The 19,042-nt window shown below is 29.0% G+C and overlaps 1 protein-coding gene across 1 annotated transcript; it reads right to left on the minus strand.

Annotated features, from left to right (window-relative positions):
- Nucleotides 1–485: 485 nt before the first annotated feature.
- Nucleotides 486–18,522, minus strand: LOC126737719 (transient receptor potential cation channel protein painless-like). Its single transcript, XM_050442722.1, has 7 exons — nt 18,277–18,522; nt 8,552–8,944; nt 6,267–6,460; nt 5,969–6,214; nt 3,277–3,527; nt 2,915–3,224; nt 486–2,465 (listed from the first exon to the last, which is right to left on the minus strand). The coding sequence occupies exons 2-7, from the start codon at nt 8,934–8,936 to the stop codon at nt 1,140–1,142; spliced, it is 2,712 nt and encodes a 903-aa protein (XP_050298679.1). The 5' UTR covers nt 8,937–8,944; nt 18,277–18,522; the 3' UTR covers nt 486–1,139.
- Nucleotides 18,523–19,042: the final 520 nt, after the last annotated feature.

Consider the following 19,042-nt stretch of genomic DNA (forward strand, 5'->3'; position numbering starts at 1 on the left):
GTAACGGGTTTGACGCTTTTCTCTTAATAAATAGGCTGTTAAAAAAAAAGGTTCGTATATCCAACATCTTTTGACATATCTGCTTGAAATAAGGTTTATAAAATACCTTTTACTGACGTTAAATTACACAGTTTTTCTTAGTTAAAAAGAAGGATATAATATACCCTTTAAATTGAAAAGTTGCTGAATTGTATGGAAGAATAATGGCTACAATCTAATTAGAAGCATACCATGCAAATGTCAAGCTATAATTTACAGAGGTATTAATTATTAATATTAACAAGGATTTTTTCTTTTATATTAATTAATTCCTTAAATTGTTATATACAAATAATCCCCCTGCATACCACGATGAGTTTTTTTTTGGTTTTGCTAATTTGATGTTCAGCAGTACTTCCAAAATTAATTCACATATGTTTTATTGTGACATTTTTAAGTTTAAATAATTACGCTGTACTACGCTGTAGTAAATAACACAAACTCAGTTCATTGAATGATTTATTATAAAAGCTTAATAATAAATAAGTAATAATAATATAGGACGTACATTAGTTACCTTAATTTAAAACAAACTTATACTAAAATTATAGCAATTATAATCAAAATAGTTTTTTTTTAACTATGAATTTAGTTGTCTTATTAATATCACGAAATTAATTATAAATAACAGAGGTTATGGCATCACAGTTTTACTGTTTAGTGATATACTTCTGCACTGTAGCAAATTTAAAAATTACTTAAGTTAACTTCATAGGATCAACATTTAAATTATCCCAAGTGTTGGATCAATCGAAAGTGGATTAAAAGGAGCAGTTTTTACATTTCGCCATCAAGGAAGAACCATAACTGTATTAAACTGTAGAATATACGTATATCATATACGATTCTGTTTACAAAAGGGAGAAAATTCGGCATTTAAAAAAAATTGACACTTGATTTACATGAAGGGTACGGTTAATGAAAATCGTTTTTTTTTGCAGAAAATAATTGCTTGAGAAAAAATACTTTTTTTGATCTTCATGTACAAACATTTAATTTCGTAAAATATAGTTTACTCCTCTAATTAAAAAAAGAAACGAATTAAAATAATTAAACCTTAACAATAACACAATACAAATTAATATAACACACTTAATAAATCAGCATTTCCCAGCCCCTAATCTGTCCAGTACCTTATCCAATTGCACTTGTAGTGTTGCAAGTGCGTCCTCAAGCCTTTGCAACCTAAAATCCTCATTTTTTTCCACGTCATCGCGTCTTGCTAGAACGATACTATTTGTCCTCCTGACAGTTTCCCTATCTAAACAAATTGTTGCACAGGGTACACAGCTTTTTCTCAATCTCTTATCTTCTGTAAAATACTCCACTTGGCCATATTTGTTTGGATAAAATATTAATTCATAATTAAGATATTTAGGAAACAAACAAGTATTTCTAGACAACCTGTTACACATGCCGATATTGCAGCTTTTAAAATTCGGAATGCAACAGCAAACATCATTAAGTTTCTTCATTACGTTTACAGGAATTATGTTACCGATTAACATGCTTTCAACGTATCTAATGTGCTCCGCCCTTGCTATATGCCCTACTAATTCGGCATCATTTTTAATCATTTGCGTATCACTTACAGCCAAACCATTAAGTAGGTTCAATAAAATGATTGCAATCATAAAAATAAATAGGGCGAAAATAAATTTGCTTACGTAGGGATCATTATCAAAATTAATACTGCTTGCGTCAAATTCTCCAGTCAACATTATAATCGTTTTAAATAAAGACTTTCCTGGATTAACGAAGGATTCATCTTCGTCGTCATTAGTAGCAACCGCTGAGTCATTATTTTCGGCTCTGCTGATTCTTACATTCACTTTATCTGTAGGGGTAAAGAGTAGATAGAAGCTTAAAGCAAACGCAATAATTAACAACGAATACCAAATAAGAAACTTAAAAAAATTAAAAGAGACCGTTTTAAGCATGACCACATTTGTGGAAAAATATGGATGTTGTCCTAGCATTAACACCAACTCAAACGCTGCAAACAGTATCGCTAGTGATGAAAGCTGCTTTCTAGTACCCTCAGAAGACCCACTCTTAAACACTATAAAAGATGTTAAAATAATCAAAGCTATTTCGATGTAGTTTTCAAAATTCGTTAAATACTTTGTTGGTGCCACACATATCTGAAAGAGTTCCCTAAACATAAGTATTATAAGTGTTATAACTAGAACGGCGTAAGATAACGTTGCGAATAAAACTTGAAAAACGGACTTTCCTTCTGGCGAAAAGTAAGCGTAATCGCAAAATATATAAACTACAAGTGAGAGGGCGAAAGTTATGTAGAAAATAAGATTGGCCCAAAATAACCATTGTACACGAAGCCATTTCATGAACAGAAAACTGACGATTACTGGGTGCTTCAATAGATGTTTGAATTCGGACGTCTGGCTCATGAAGAATATCACCTGAAAGTAAGAAAAACAAGTTTTAAATGTTGAAATAAATAATAATGTATTAGATTTTCATAAATTGAATAGAACAACTAAGCTGATTTTAACCAAAAAATCAAATGTTTCCAAATAGTACATATTCCCCTGATCATCTAGAAACTTTGAAAATTTTGCTGCATGGTCCTATATTAAACCATGCAATATAGCCAGCCATTTTTTGCCAATTGTTGTATTTATGTTCATTTTTTTTGCTCGCTGGCGAGTATTCATATCATATTCTTATAAAAATATTTTTGTCCACAAAAAATAGGAATAACGAACCAAAAAAAATATGATACAAGTCACAAGAATGATCCAAATTTGCGTAGAAAAATAAATTATACATTTTTATATAGTCAAGGAAAAAAAATAAATTTATTTAAAATTAATTCAAAGTAATAATATAAAAGCAAACACATTTTTACCTCCGTTTCGGCCACCAAAGACTTTTGTACGCTTGCAGTTATCCCTGCCGCCTCTGGATCCTTATAAGTAACTTGCTCATTAAATGACGATTTTGCATATGGTGGTATTATGGACCGGTAATTAAACTTCACCTGAAAACCTTCCTTCTCTATCTTCTTGCTCTTTAAGTCAAACTGGACGCAATTATCCAAATGTTGCTTCAACGTTTCCGGTTCGATATCCTGAACAGGCATTATGCCATATTTGTTTTTCGCACCCAATGAAGCTCCTAGGCTTAGAAGCTCTTCAGTTATTTCTTTATCACCATACCTAATTAAATACTTTAAAACTTTTACCTTTTAATTTATTAAAGTTATCTTACCTAATGGCATAATGTAAGGGAGTATTATTTTTACAATCCGGTTCATTAAGCTTTATGGATACCTCATCAGGATTACTACCTCTAAGTTTATCCATAAACACTTTGTAGCACCCCCGATTATCATGGTGTTCTCTATCAATGTCTTGCAGAATAAGTCCCAAAAGTCCCTCGGGTATTACTAAAATATTATCGTATTTATCCAGTAAAAGTTTTAAAATTTCGCTGTATCCATGTTCTGCAGCAACGATTACCTAAAAAAGAATCATGAAGTTATAGTTGAGGTATGACGACAATCTATTTTTTATGATATAAAGTCGCAATAAGCCGGACGCATACGATGTAATGTAATGCAAATTTAAATGCCAACATGGTCGGTTAAAATGAAACTTTTTACAAAATTCAATAAATAGAGTCTATAATTGTACTGATTTTGGTTGTGTTTGTAAGTGAAGTTATTTGTTGTAGAGGTACGGTGTGTTCAAATATTAACAGTTATTTAATATAATTTTCCTACGTGGGAAAAGTTTTACTGCTATAGATACGCAAAACAGGAGTTCGACATATTTATTTTTTCTTTATGCTTTTGTTTAATTTAAATGTAGAAAAAGTCTTCAGAGAAGGTGCCAAAGTAAGAATAAGAGATATAATTCCCAACGGAATAATCATCAACAATTTAAAAGATGCTAAAGATAGAGTTCTTTTAGCGACGGATTCTATTAGCCGCAATGGACAATAATGGGTCTCAATAAACATGAAAAATACACCAAATGAATACCCATTAGCAAAATTAATATAAGGATAGATAGAGAAATAGTGGAGAGAGTACACAGATACAAATATTTGGTCTAGTAAATAAAAAATGGGAATGAATTCTTGAAACCAAAAGCAGAATAGAGCAAGTAAGAATAATATTTAAAAAGGTGCAAAAAGCATTATATATCGCTGAAAGATGAAAAAAATGCGATAAAGTGCCTTAAAGAAATTAAAAATACCTACGATAAAACTTATGAAAGTCATAAAAAATTTATATTTTATTTGGATAAAAATTAATTTTCTGCTTGTTTAGGTTTTCAAAAGTCCAAAAAATAGGAATTAAATTAATTTTAATTTTTTTCCAGGCATTTGTAGTGACTTTTACATGTCTCCAAGGAAGGTAATTTTTTATGTTTTCCCGGTATTTGATTGGCACAAGTTTTTAAATATTTCTGGGATTTGAAATAATATACGAGTACCTTAGAAGCATAATGGAATAACGTCAAATTCCTAGAAGATAAAAATACATTTTCAACCTTTATCTGTTTCGAAAAAATCAAAACTTAAGAACAATTATTGTTTTACAGAAATATTTTTTTATTTTATTCCAACCATCTTTTTCTTCAAGGAATTGTAAGTGAAATTAAAAAAATTAATTTTCCGGAAAATAAAAAGAAATTATTCCGGGCATTTGTCGTAATTTGTTTTTATGACTTCAAGAGACTTTCGGGAATTTTCGGATATTTGACGTTTTTTTTTTTTTAATTTTCCAGTAATTTGGATTTATTTTCCACCAACCCAGACAGCACAAACACATTGCATGCATATCTCCAGGATATCTAATTAATATAATATCTACCAGGAATATCTTTTGCATATCTTAGGGATATTTAATTCCTATGCCTGCAATATTTGTCCGTCTTTTAGAATATCCTGACATACCTAAATGTTTATAAAGGTTGTCAATTTCAAAAGTTTCAATGTGAGTATCACGTAAGATACAAGAGTTGGAAAAATGTGGTATGAAATAACAGTCATAGGCATATTGCAACATATTTTGTCAAGTGAGATATAGATGGCTTATTCCACGGATATTGGGCGCTATCTGGTAATCAATAGAGCGTTGAATATTGCCCTAAGAGTACGTTTATTACGCTTTTATGTATTATATCTTCAGCATTTTATTCTATGGAATGGAAGCATGGAGTCGCTGAAATAATGTGAAAAAGAAACGTTTGAAAAGTAAGCTTATGGCAGAGTGTTAAAGACATCGTGGATAAATAGAATAATGAATTAAGCGTCTTGTAGCGTCTAAAAATAAAAAAGAGATTTTTATTACCATAAAAAGAAGAAACTGTAGTACTTTGACTAACTAATTAAAAATTATTATAAAAAGTCTAGATCATTAATTTTTTTATATTTTTTTTTTGCTATAGTCTAAGAACATTATTTTGAACTATTGAAACCAATTACTTTATAATACTAGTATACTTCAGAAAGAGAAAAAAACAATTATGTTTACTGTTTTGGATGTCATTTTTGAAATACAAATTTATGTATATAACTATTTCAAAATAAAACCCTAAAATTAAATTTTGGCATCGAAATAAACATTTACATTAAAAAAACGACATCGAAGATCTTAAGTCCGAACCTGTACGATTGGCAACTATGCCTTAAAACTTTCAATATTAGTCCGGTAAAGATTTTTGCAGGTAATATTATATTTACTTTCAATATTAGTCTGGTAACAATTTTTACAGGTAGTATTATATTTGAATTAGTGTAAAATGTTCTATTTTTTTTAAAGAAAGTTGGTTTTATAGTACATTCATTCTAATGCAAAATTGGTGCACAATATTAATCTTCAATCAAAGAAAAATAAATTATTGTTAATGAACTATAATAAGCCATAATTTTAAAAATCAAAATATCCTACCGGTTTGGTTAAGTCTTTATTTCCTGTTTTGTTGGGATCGGCTCCGTTATTAAGAAGATGTTGTACCGCTTTTGCCATACCACGTTTGCAACATATTTGAAGCAACGTGCTACTATCGTCACCACTATCCACCAAACAGTCATCTTGAAAGCAGTTTATAAAGTCTTCTTCTCTTCCTTGCCTAAGGTAATCCAGCAGCACTGATATGTCGTTTTTAATGTTTTGTCGCGAGTTGTTATTAATTGGCTAAATAAAGAAATATTAATTGATTTTTAACTAAAAAATTAATGATAAATACCTCGGATTTGGCGTCTATTATGCTACGGATACGGTCACCGATTTTCTTTTTTTCAGCCCAATATAAAGCGGTCTTATTTTTATTATCGACATGGTTGACGTCGATTCCCGTATTAATTAAGAGACTGGCACATTTTATGAAATCTGGACTGTCTTTGTTTCCATGGCGAATTAGAATTTGAAGAGAATTATTTCCTAAAAAATACAGTTTAATATTTAAAAACTAAAAGAATATTGAAGAAAAATTCTTCAAATAGGCTTCAGGAGGTAATCCACATCACCAGGTAATAAGAGTGACGCAATGCAAACTTTTTTTATGATTTTATGATTGATATGCAGCGTCTACAGAAAATATTTTTACTAGTATTAGTTAGTTAGAGAGTTACTAACTTATTCGATGCCAAGAATAATTTTACTTAGTAAGTATTAAAAATATTACAATAGGGAAGCTGCCGCCTCTGTTTAGGCTTAAAATACCTTCCATAATTATTAGGTGCTGTGATTTTCCTCTCTTCCTACTTATATGTTACACGTTATATATTTTAAAAATCAAGAAACTGGAAAACGGTCTAAAATTTATTTTATTAATAACTAGATAATTATCCATGATTGAAGAAAAACAGTTTAATTTCTTTTATTGTGGTTGTATTTTTCTTGTCTAAAAAACAGGCTAATGTTGAAGTTTATAATAATTCTAGGTGGCCCGGTGGCCGACGTTTTGCGTGATTGTGTCCTTTCGATGTTGGTCACTCTGACAAATTTCAGTGGTGCCAATTGTAGGAAAACAAAAAAAATAAATTTTTTGGGAGGTTATATTAACAAAAACGAAATAGAAAGTTACATTTAGTTAAGAGTCTAAGATAGTTTAATTAGTTCTGATTTCATTTACGAAGTTTCAATTAACTTACAGGGAGAAATGCATATGCACCTTAAAATATGGTTTTTATTGTTCTCACATAAGCTTGTATCTTACGAATCCTAGTACCATAAAAATAATGGTCTTCATTTAAATTTTTGAAACTAAAAACAAAGGTTATCAAAACTTGAGATCCTATCATTTGGCTTTTATTATACCTACCAGTTTCAACAATTCTAATCTCTGGCACATATGTTTTAATTTAGAATATGGTTTGAAAACAATGTGATGTATCTAAAAAGTATGTACTTTATGGTTTATATAACAAACCACAATTGAGCGAACTAATATATTAAAATAGAAAATAAGTTCTATTATTTAAATACAATTATCAAAAGGGAAATTAGTAATTTAAGGAAGAGGAAAAGAGAAACTCTACAGGTAAATGTTTTCAATCACTACTTACCTGGAATGGACAGGTAAGCGGTATAGAAAAAATAGTATACATGTTTCAAAATGTCTATTTACTGAAAACTAGTTTCGTGACCTAACGAATACTATATTCCTTAGAGAAAAGCTTTCCAGAACATGGACAATATCTCTCTACAAATTAATATTTTAAGGATATAACTTTAAGGCACCTTCGTTAATTTTTGAACTATGATTTTTACATAATTTCATTATTTATGAGTAAAGAAAGTGCACGAAACTGCACGAGTCACGACTTCTTATACTTAAGTTCATGAAAAATCACATGTAAACGTCAGCGTCGTCAACTCCATTACTTTTATTCAATATATCTTTTATTGGCAACACTGGAAATATTCGGAGTGACCAACATCAAAAGGACACAACCACAATAAAAATGGCGGCCACCAGACAGCGGTTATTTTTGGTCATGGTGTCCATTTACACTAGCAGTCTAGGTATATTTATTATTTATTAAGTTCGTGCTTCTATGGTTCATAATTGACATGACAGATGACTTAATTTAATTTGTTCTTATTCTGCTAAATTACCAAGAAAGAAAGTTATTCGAATTTGTCAATTAGGTTCTTAGTTTACAAATTAATATACATATAACAAAAAGGAGTTTAAAATAGGAACAAGCTGTATACAGAAAAGGTTGTTTCATTAAACATACTATCTAGGAGATGTGTGTTATTCCTAAATTCTTAAATTCTAGCTCATTCTACTTAACGTCAACAGCTACTTAATTAACCAAATTTTGTCCATGTATCGGTACCAATTTTATTTTTTTAGATGCGGAGTTAATTTCTTATTTCTTTGGTATTAAGAAGTTAAACCTTTTTCTTCTTAAAAGTAATCAAACTACCTAGGAAGATTATTGTAAAAAAATAGTAAGGCAAAAGTTTAAAAAGTGGAGTTTATTGTCTATAAAGAGGTGTACTAAATATTATTATTCTTACCATAACTATCAACGACATTAATATCCCCAGGATTCCTTCTCAGCAATGCATTAACGGTTCCATAGTCAGTTTTCTGGCAAGCCCAATGAATGGCCTCCCATCCATTATCCTCAGTACGGTCCCTTGGATTAGCGTTCAGTTTCAGTAATGTTTCCACAGTGGACGCATTAACTGTTTCTTCTGAACAAGCGATCAACAGAATTCGCTTATTGTAGTCCGGATAAGTGTAGCTGAGCAATGTTTCATTGCGACGAATTAGTTGTTCGATTTTTGCGGAGTTATTTTCAAGTACCGCTGCAATGAGCTCGTCTTCTGGACTGGCGCAGATCTGGCTACCAGTGCGCTGAAATTTAGGCGCGTTTCCGTTGCTTATTCCTTGATACATCTTTTATTCTGGAAAAAAATATTTATATAAGCAGTTGTATTAACGGTATTATAGTTTTATAAATTGAATTAAATTAAGCATCAAAGTTGATGTATCACAATTATTAAAATTGAATCCAGTCATAAAATGAATGAGAGAAAACTGACATCTTACAAGATGTTTTTACTGTTGCATTTTATATATTTCTATTTACTTATTTGATAGAAACTCTTCTTATAAATCCTCCTGTCATATTATAAATATAGTTTTGTTTATTATGGTCTAAGTAATTATGTTGCCCTTTTTATGTCTTCAATGCATTTCCTTTATGTTTTCTTGGGATGATTAATTTTGAAAAAACAGGTGAGTTAAACTTCTGTTTTTTAGAAGTTTTTTTTTTGATGCACAAAAATCCCGGAAAGCAAATACAAAATTGCTTATTATATTTGCCTTGGATATATTTGCCCTTTTGATAAAGGAGAATTAGATAAGAATAATGCCACTGTTATCCAATTGCATTATTGCTGTTGTGTAAGTCTTGCAGATTAAGTTAAGTTTAAAGTAAATTTTGCATGCATGTGAAATCCTCACGCAAGTTACTTTTAAAGCAATTTTTATCGATAAAGTTATAAGCTATATTTTACATACTAAGATGAAAAAATTAGCACGCAACTCCTACACACTAATACAAAATTAGTTAGCGTGGTTAACACATATTTGCCTTATTTGATGTTAAAATTATGAATAATCAAGTTCAGGATTAAACTTGACTAAACGGTCAAAATATAGCTGTTTCTGTACAGAAGAATTTTTTTATAAATTCTGTGATATATTAGTGAAGTATCTTTAAAAAAAAACTGATATATCAGATATCTTATTTTTTATTTTAGAGGTAAAAAATTAATTTCCTGTCTATTTTAAAATGCGTCTAGGATATAAGTCTTATAGGAGAGCCAAAATCTCTTTTCTATTGCAGTTTCTTTAATTACGGATGAAAACACATTTTATAATAATTCTGCTCTTATTTTTAAATTGCGTCCAGGATATAGCTCTTAGGAGAGCCAAAATGTCGACTTTTTGGCCGGTTTTTCGGTCATAGCTTTGTCTCAGTTCTTTAATATCCTCAGTGTTAATTTAAAATGGCGTTTTTCTTTACAGATTAAATAATAAATAGCACTTTATTTATTATTTAATCTGTAAAGTTTATTTATTCGTATATTTTTATTATGATGTTTTGGTCTCATCGCTCTGTATTGGAAACTTAGTAGGCACACATTGGAGATTACAAGTTATGTTAAATAGGTCCAATAAAATCTAATTTGATTTAGTATTCTTAGGTATATAAAATATAAGTGAGTCCATTTTAACGTTATTAAAAAAATGAATTTGTAGTATACAATTTTGAAAATATCATAGACATAGTTACTAATTTTTTGTCATCAGAAGGAAAAATGTTACGATTTCTTAAATATATTAACAATACAACCCTTCAAGCTTTTTAGGATTTTCGACGTTGTTTGTTAACCCAAATTCTGTTAAATACTTTAGGTACAATTAAGGACAGTTTTAATACATAGGAACCAATTTTATTTACGTTAATCTCACTCATTTTATTAATAATATGCTAATCCTATAGTTCAAAATACATATAAATATTATAAATAAAAAAAATATAAACAAAATGTTTAACTTCAAAAATTACTCTCGTTTTATTGTCCATAACATTTTATAGGCACCAAAACTATAAACAACATCAAAAATGTATTACCTTTAATGCGGTTACCTATAAAAGATATGTTTATTTCTACAACCTGTACGCAACTGGTGAAACAATCGCAATATCTGAAAATAGCAAGGAAGTGTATACAAGCTGTCATTTATCAATGCATTTTACATAAACTGCAGTTCTGGTGAAAATCATATTTTTACACGTCTTAAACAAAAATTAAAAAGTATGAAGTATTTTAGAACAATTGAATTTAAAAAAAAATTGTGCAGTTGTGGCTAATAGTCAAGTTTAAATCTGCGTTTTCTTCTTTGTATTTTTATCCTTCTAGGTATTTCTGCAGTATGTTCCTTTCAGATTCTCTTTCCCAGAATTTGCGGGTAATTAGCCTACTAACAAGTGGCTAATTAGCGGCTTATTAGTAGACTGAGGCATATGAAAAACTTATTTAAAGACAAATGCCATACTATAAAGTCTTTATCATTCATTAGGTGTGAATTAAAACAATCGATGCACATGATATTTATATCTGATTTAAATTACACGCCATTAATCCGAATTGCACTGCATTTGGACTGTCAAGTAACTCGCAGCGGCGACGCGGCTTCTTATATACTCGACTGACCATGATTCCAATTCAGTCGAGTATATAAGGAGTTGGGTCATAACGAGATGACAGAGAATCAGCATGTATTATCAGCGTTTTCAATATCGTTCCAATATTTTGAGGATAATTATTTACTTTTCGAGGGTAACTTAGGAGGGGACTTAGTACAGGCAGTAAAATTGTACATCTGAATTTTGGTTATGTCTATTTGAGATAAATGATGGAGAGGGATTTTAGTAAGGCTTTAGAAAGTATTGGTTTAAGACTTTGGTTAAAGTGATATTACTTTATACTTGCTTACACTCTTACTACATTTACGCATGCTTGTAAAATTACAGCTTTGTAAAATCTTAGTACACAGAAATATATACTTTGAATCACTATGAATATTCTCAATAAAGTTAACCATAACATTAATGGTACTCAAGTGTTCATATATATATTCACACACATAGATAAGACTCATTTTATAAGTTTAATCCGTATATAATCAAAATCAATGTTTTATTATTGGATATAGATATTTATACGTTTAAGTTCATTAATTTATTTTAACGTTTCATTTTGTGACTCCGTATAAAAGTAACCATAAATAATTTTTTTTTATTCATTATTTATTTATTATTAGATAATGTTAGCACAGTTTAAATTAAGGAAGATAAAGAGTTTATAAAATATTTATATTAACTTACGAAAAATATGTTCCTATTTATTCCACAGATTTAATTGGCTATACAAATTTTTATGAAGGGCTTTATTGGGTAATCATCTCTCCATTAGAATTCTTATAACAACTATAATTCTTTTCTCAGTAATCAAATTAATTACTAATAATAAATATTATAAGTACTATCGAATATGGACATTACACTTTGCGCCTTGATTAGAGACAATAATATAGCGTGCAACTCAAAAGCTTATTAATTATTGATGAGAAAAAATGGTTTTCTAAAAGGTGTTGCTGTAATGTTTATAAAAAATGCAGGAATATTGAAGCGGGAAAATTACTGTTTAACCCATCAAGTTATACAGAGAAACTCAAACAATATTGATTGGCTACTAAAAGCTAGTTGGTAGAAAAGGGGCTAGTTTAAATATTTATTTGGACTTTATTTAATGTATACGTATATCGGTTTTCTTTATATAGGGAAAATAGTCCATTACCCTAAAAATATTTTTTTTGCAAAAAAGGTGTAGATATTTCTTATTTTGTTTATTTAATTTTATTCTCCACATGACCCTTCTTTTGTCGTTTATTTATATTAGTGCGTTGTTGAAAAAATAGACTGAAATTATAAATAACTAACGTAACATTTTCTGGTAAGTGATTTTTTTGAAATTTTATGTGTAATAATCTATTACTCAATGTTTTGTGAATTTTCAAGCGATTAAGACTTCGTGGCAAACAGACTATTTGGCTTAAGATAAGAAAAAGTTCAAAAGATAGGGTGATCAATGATGATCACTACTATGCATCAGTAGACAGGAGAAGAACCACGGTACATCTCCGACCAAATGAAAGCAACCAAGCTGTAGTTTTCTTGATGTAATCTATATATTCATTAAAAGTAATATAGAATAAAGGTACCAGTAGTCATTATTTTAAAAAATGTCCACAAGAATATAATTTATTCTTTTTCACTTCAATAGCTCCTCTAGAAGGCTCTTCAAGGTATTTTTCAGATTTTAATTCAGTGATTTGAGATGTGCAAAACATCTTACGCATTTCTTTATCTCTTCCAGGGATTTTTGAAATAATTTGACTACAAAGTATTTTCATAATTCAATGTTTATGAATGATTAGCTGTATCGCCATCTAAGTGTCGTGCTTTAAAACATGAAATAAGGTCACTGGTCTGACGAATTTTTTATCGGTTTCAAGTATTTGAAGTAATTTTTCAGGAATAAAACATTCCTACGTTATTGTGGCAGATCTGTTAATTTCTTACTAAGTGTACTTGACTTCAACAGTATATGCATGCTATCTAATGCTATCTCTCTCTCTCTCTCCTTTAAAATATTTGGTTTAAATGAGGATCTTCCTTATCCGCTAGCAGTTCTTTGTGACGTGTGTAAAGCATTCGACTGTGTCAATCAAGAAGCTAGAAAGTATTTAGTATTTCTAATTTTAAATGTATGTGTGTAATCAGGCGGTATCTTATTGATACCTGTTTCTAATACTATGTGTTATAATTGTAATATGATCGAGAGGAAGTAATCAGTAATGCTGCAGTTTTTGTTTCCAAAATAAGTTATAGCACTATGTTACTACTATTTAATTTTATAATTTGCATTGACGAACTATAATTAAATGATATGATATGGTGTATATCATAAGTCTCATCTAATTTACTAATTATTTTAAAAAAACGTTTCGTAGGAACTGGTTTATTGTATAAACTACAGACAACTTAAGTATATTAGCTAAATGATTGATTATTATTAATGTAAAAATCGATATATTTTAATTTAGGATATTGCTTCTTCATCATTTATTCACCTGTTTGTCATGGTCGAGTTATATACTACACCAGAGTAGAAAACTTAGAAGGCAAACACTACTCAACCTTTCTAAACGAAAGCCTTACAAGAAGCATATTTTCTTTACTTCAATAATAGAAAAATTATGTTTTAGACTTAGAATAATTGGATTATCACTTAAAGCACGTAATATATTACAAACGGAAATAATTGACAATAGGCTGAATATATTGAACTATTCATTGTTCGAGACCCTATGCAAAATTAAATGAATTGTTTCTGTTATTTTGAACGCCTTCGCCATTTCCTGTTAACCAAGCGTTTTTGTGCACACTATTTTAATGTGCGGATAATCTGTAGTTTCTAGTTAACTAAAATTAATCGGGATTTATCAATGTTATAGACATTAAATCCATCAATCAAAATTTAACCGATCGGATTAAGGCTGTTACGGTGCAAAGCCGGGGAATGACGGATCTAAAATCACTAGATTAGTTATTATATTTATAAGGATTTATTTATGTCGTATCAAACAGGCAATTTATAAAATACAATATGATACTTTAGAAAAAAAAGGGAGAAGGGACAAGGGAACAAAATGGGACTTACTAAATCAGTTGCGTGTTGATTAAATTTAAGTATATTTTTATCAATAACAAGATATTTCAAGCGAAAAGTCAAAATTCTTAATACAGAGACTTATTCCTTAAAAATATTTTAATCATATAATTTGTCCTGGAAAAACAGTGTAGTAAACAGTGTAGCTTTTGTAGTTGATTATTAAAAATAAAATTGTCATCTGCGCCATATGGCATTACAACAATAAAAACAAATACCACATAACAATATAACATTTCGGGAACAGATTTATAAAACATATTGCAAAAGGCAATCATATGTCTAAAACGTTACTGTTTTATTTCTCACTTACCTAAGTGGCACCATATGCTGCAGTTGATGTGTTTAATAATATTACTATACTGAGTACATATTGATATTGAGCTACAATGGGTGAGTTCAAGTAGGCGTTAATTAAGGTTTGTTTAAATGTCAATGAAATGCCGTGCGAACACTAAGCCAAATGTAAAAATTGAAAATGGTTTAATAATTAACTAAGCGAAAAAATGGTAAGAAGGATAGAGCCAAGTGAAAAAATTTTTTAATCGAGTTTTGGTAATCATTGTAAAAAAAAGAATTTTTGAGACTTATTAATCAATGTCTTATCATTTATCTAAGTCGATATTTAGATTACGTACAGGTTTAGGATATTGCAAGAAAAAATGTTATCACATTTTTTTACTTACACATTACACATTTTAAATGCCCTTGGTAATAAACTTTTTTTCCAATATTCCACTCAAATATTAGCGCTAATTACAAAAAATTTAAAAAACTACACAATAACTACTATTTCAGATAGTATTGTCATGACTTTCTGTCAATAATATTACACTATTATCATAGATTTAGTAATAATCATCCATAATATAATCATAACTTCAAGAATAAGTTGAAACAATATCTTTTTGTGTTAATATTATAATTTAATCAGTGGAGATCATCCGCAAAAAATATTTGCAATTGACACTTCCTTTGATAACAAAAGACATTCCTGTGATATCCGATAAATGTCCTGTCGACGTTCGAATATTTAATATACTAATTATAATTAGATGCATCTCTCAATTTCGATTTACTTTATATCTTAGTTATATAATTCTTATTTTGATATACTTGTGAACTGGTACGTCATACATTTAAAATATTTTTTGAATTTTGTAAATCTAAAAAATATGTAAAATAAAGTCGCCATTGCTAATTATAAAACATCAATATTATTTATGTATCAATAATATTATATCACCTAAATATATAGGTATAACATACATCATACCACGGATAATGAAACTGGTATAAAATTAGCAATCAAACATAACTTCATTAATATTTATTTATTAATTATGTCCGATAACAAACACCAACTATATATTTGCTATATTGAAATTTATAATAATTAAATAGGTTTTTTTAATAAATAGAGTGATTAATATTATAGCTATTGGCATTGTATAGGAGGTCGGCCAAGAGTAATGCAACATTCTTCTGTTTTGGTCGTATATCCTTCATTCTTATTTCCAAGGGACATATTGTTTTCTTTTCACAAGATAACTGAATAGCAAGAATATCATTTGTATTTCCTTGAGAAATTATAGTTCCTAATTGCGCATCATACAACTGCATTACGGATTAACAAATAAGAAATAATATTACCCAGGAATTTTTCGAATAATAATATCGATTCTTAAAGTTTCAATTTTAGTTTATTAATTTTCAGTTTTAAACTTAATTTTTTTTAATAATTTAAAGTGCAATATTTAACTATATCTACAAATCAAAAAACACATAATGCGCATAATAAAAATCGTCACCGGAAAGCTAGAAAAAATAACTTAATGTCTTACCAATAATAGGTAGTCAGGTAGTCATACAATTTTTTTTTAAATATAACTTTTTTTATGACTTTTTATGTATGGAAACTTTTAGGTCAGTTTATTCTTCTGTTATGGTTACATAGATAATATAAATAATTTAAGAAATCAATTCGTATTCGAAGCGGAAACTTTTGCAAAACTTGAAATCTGACCAAATCTTTAATGCAAAAACTAGTTTGAAATTTATACATATTATGCAATGATTAGAAATGTTTATATGGCAGCTATTTAGATTTAAAAAAAATTAAGTTATAACGAGGTTAAAAAATGCATAAATCATTAAGTTATCATACTCGTATAATGGAATGAGTCAACAAGAAAAAGGATTTTTTTCTCTAAAGTTTCTTAATTTTCTAATAGTTAACTAGGTGTTAAGATAAAATAGCTTAATGTAAATAGGTAGTCTAGATCCCAGAATTTTCTTTAAAATTAACACTAAGCCATCAAGAGCGACAAGTGTTCGATTGACGTCTTCATGCTGAACAAGTGTTCTTGGCTTTTAATTAAATGTCTGATTTAACTAAAACTGCAAAATAATTATATTAACGAATATACAACAAATTACGTCACTATATAGTGAAAAATATAATATAAAATACAAAAAAGTACCACTTACAAGTTTTATTGAGGAAATAGGAAAATAAATAGAATCTGTGAGAAAATGTGTCAATTTTGTTTTAAAATTTTTGGTGGCCTTAATATGATTATTTATTTAATATATTTTTCAATAGTTTCAAGTAGTTTACTCTAGTTATTGTAATTTATTATGGGTCAATCATAAATCAGAGCTATACAAATTCATTTGCCGGGTAGCATGCTTGTGTTCTGGTAGTGTTAATGCCTGCCTATATTGTAATAGGGATAGATTAAGTATTTATAATTAAATAATAATAAGTTAAGCAAATATTTTATTTTCCGAATGTCATCTTAATATTATATCTAAAAATTAATTGTTACATACAATATATTTTCAATTCTTTATGTATTTTTATAGTATATCTGTCCCATTTTTTTTTCATTCTTCTGCATTCCTTTATTGCTAGGTAAAATGAAATTTTTGAATATAATAGTAATTACTATATATTTTATTTAGAAAAAAAAATAATTGATTGTAATTATAGGTTCTTGCGTTTGAGAAAAGTTACTGAAATATCTACAGATGTAACAAACTAAAATTAATAAAAATAAAAATTCTTACACGTTTACTAGCCTTTGGTAAAACAATAAAATGTTAAAGAAAATTTAAGATGTTTTATATTCGTAGAATCGAAGATAGTTTATTCAAGAAATAGCTACTTGGATAGAATTTTTACGCAATTTAAAAAAAACACCATGTCTATTGTTTAGTTTTTGCAAAAGTAATAAAAGCATGAATATAAATGATAAAAATCTTGTACACAGTAGGAATACATTTTGAATAAAAAATAAGTTATAATAAAATTCAAACAAGTAGAGACAATTAGTAACTTTTTATTTTCAGTCATTAGTTATTTTTCTAAAATTCTCTCGGTATTTTCCTATTTTCAACCATTTTTAATAATAATTAAATGGGCTTTTAATAAATAGACATAATTGAAAAATATACAATATTTTTATAGTTATCAGCCTGAATCCAGTTATATTATTTTAAAATTAAAATTTGTTCGAATGGAGGGTTTCAGAAGCATATGACCATGGTAGGTATATTTGATGGTTTTGATCACTCCATTGCATAATATCAAAATACACTTGAACTACAAATTTTCTTTTAAAAAACAACACTATGACATCAAGAAACTGCGCAATAGTAAGAAGTGAACATTTTGACGAAGACATAAATATTTTGCTTCTGGCTAATTCTGACGTCATCAAGCTGAACAAGTGTTCCTATGTTTTAGCTATATCTAAGGGTCTCATTCAGCTGAAACTCCATAGTATATTAAGAATAACTTTAAAAAATCTTTAAGGAACCTTAATTGTAATACCTTTTTTTTTTAAATGAGGCTCAAGAAACTAAAACAACAAATATTATAGCCCGGGGGCAGTTTAGTAAGGTACCATGGCATGATCACTCACCAGAGCTTAAAAACGCTTAATTCCAAACAAAATAACACGTATAAGGCCACTATTTATAGTCACATCACTAAGGTACACAGTTAAAAAATAAAATTAAAGTCAATTAAAGGCCTTTTTCATAACTAATAAAGCGCAACGCGCCAGACACTTGTGTGGGAACCGATCGCGGTTTGTCGTTGTCGTAACGCGATAGCAGGAATAGCGTTTTGCAGGCACAGCAACTTTACTCTTTCTCACTGCTGCGCGTTTGGCTGGTGGTGACCAATAAACAATTACTTTTAAAGATGCCTTTTTGGGACGTACCGTTGATACGTGGGTTTGCATGTGATTAATTTTGTATCACCACTTCCTGACCCATGCTTTCAATTTTACTTTATTACTTCCTTTGGCTCGTATTTTTAATTAAGTTTGTGTTTGTTATGGTTTGTGACAAATGCGTAAACTGTGGATGCTTTTACGTCATTTGCGCTGCATGACTTAATGGAAAAAAAAAGATAAACTATGTTGTATTAATAATATTCTATTTTATTACTTAATTCGATCAAAAAATTGCCGACTTCTATGTATATAGTCTTCTCTTTCGCAATTTATAGACTGCGTTTAATACTACTAATTCATTGTTTTCTGCAAATGTCTCAAGCTTGTCTCCTCTATTATTTTTAATCTAAATAGTACAATAAATGCTGTTTTTAAAGCCACCCCCAATTTGGCATTAAAATTGCCGATTATGATATTTATTTCGTGCTTTGGGAGTTGTTGTATTACG

This window comes from Anthonomus grandis, chromosome 6 (genome assembly GCF_022605725.1).
Source record: "Anthonomus grandis grandis chromosome 6, icAntGran1.3, whole genome shotgun sequence".
Taxonomy (NCBI): domain Eukaryota; kingdom Metazoa; phylum Arthropoda; class Insecta; order Coleoptera; family Curculionidae; genus Anthonomus; species Anthonomus grandis.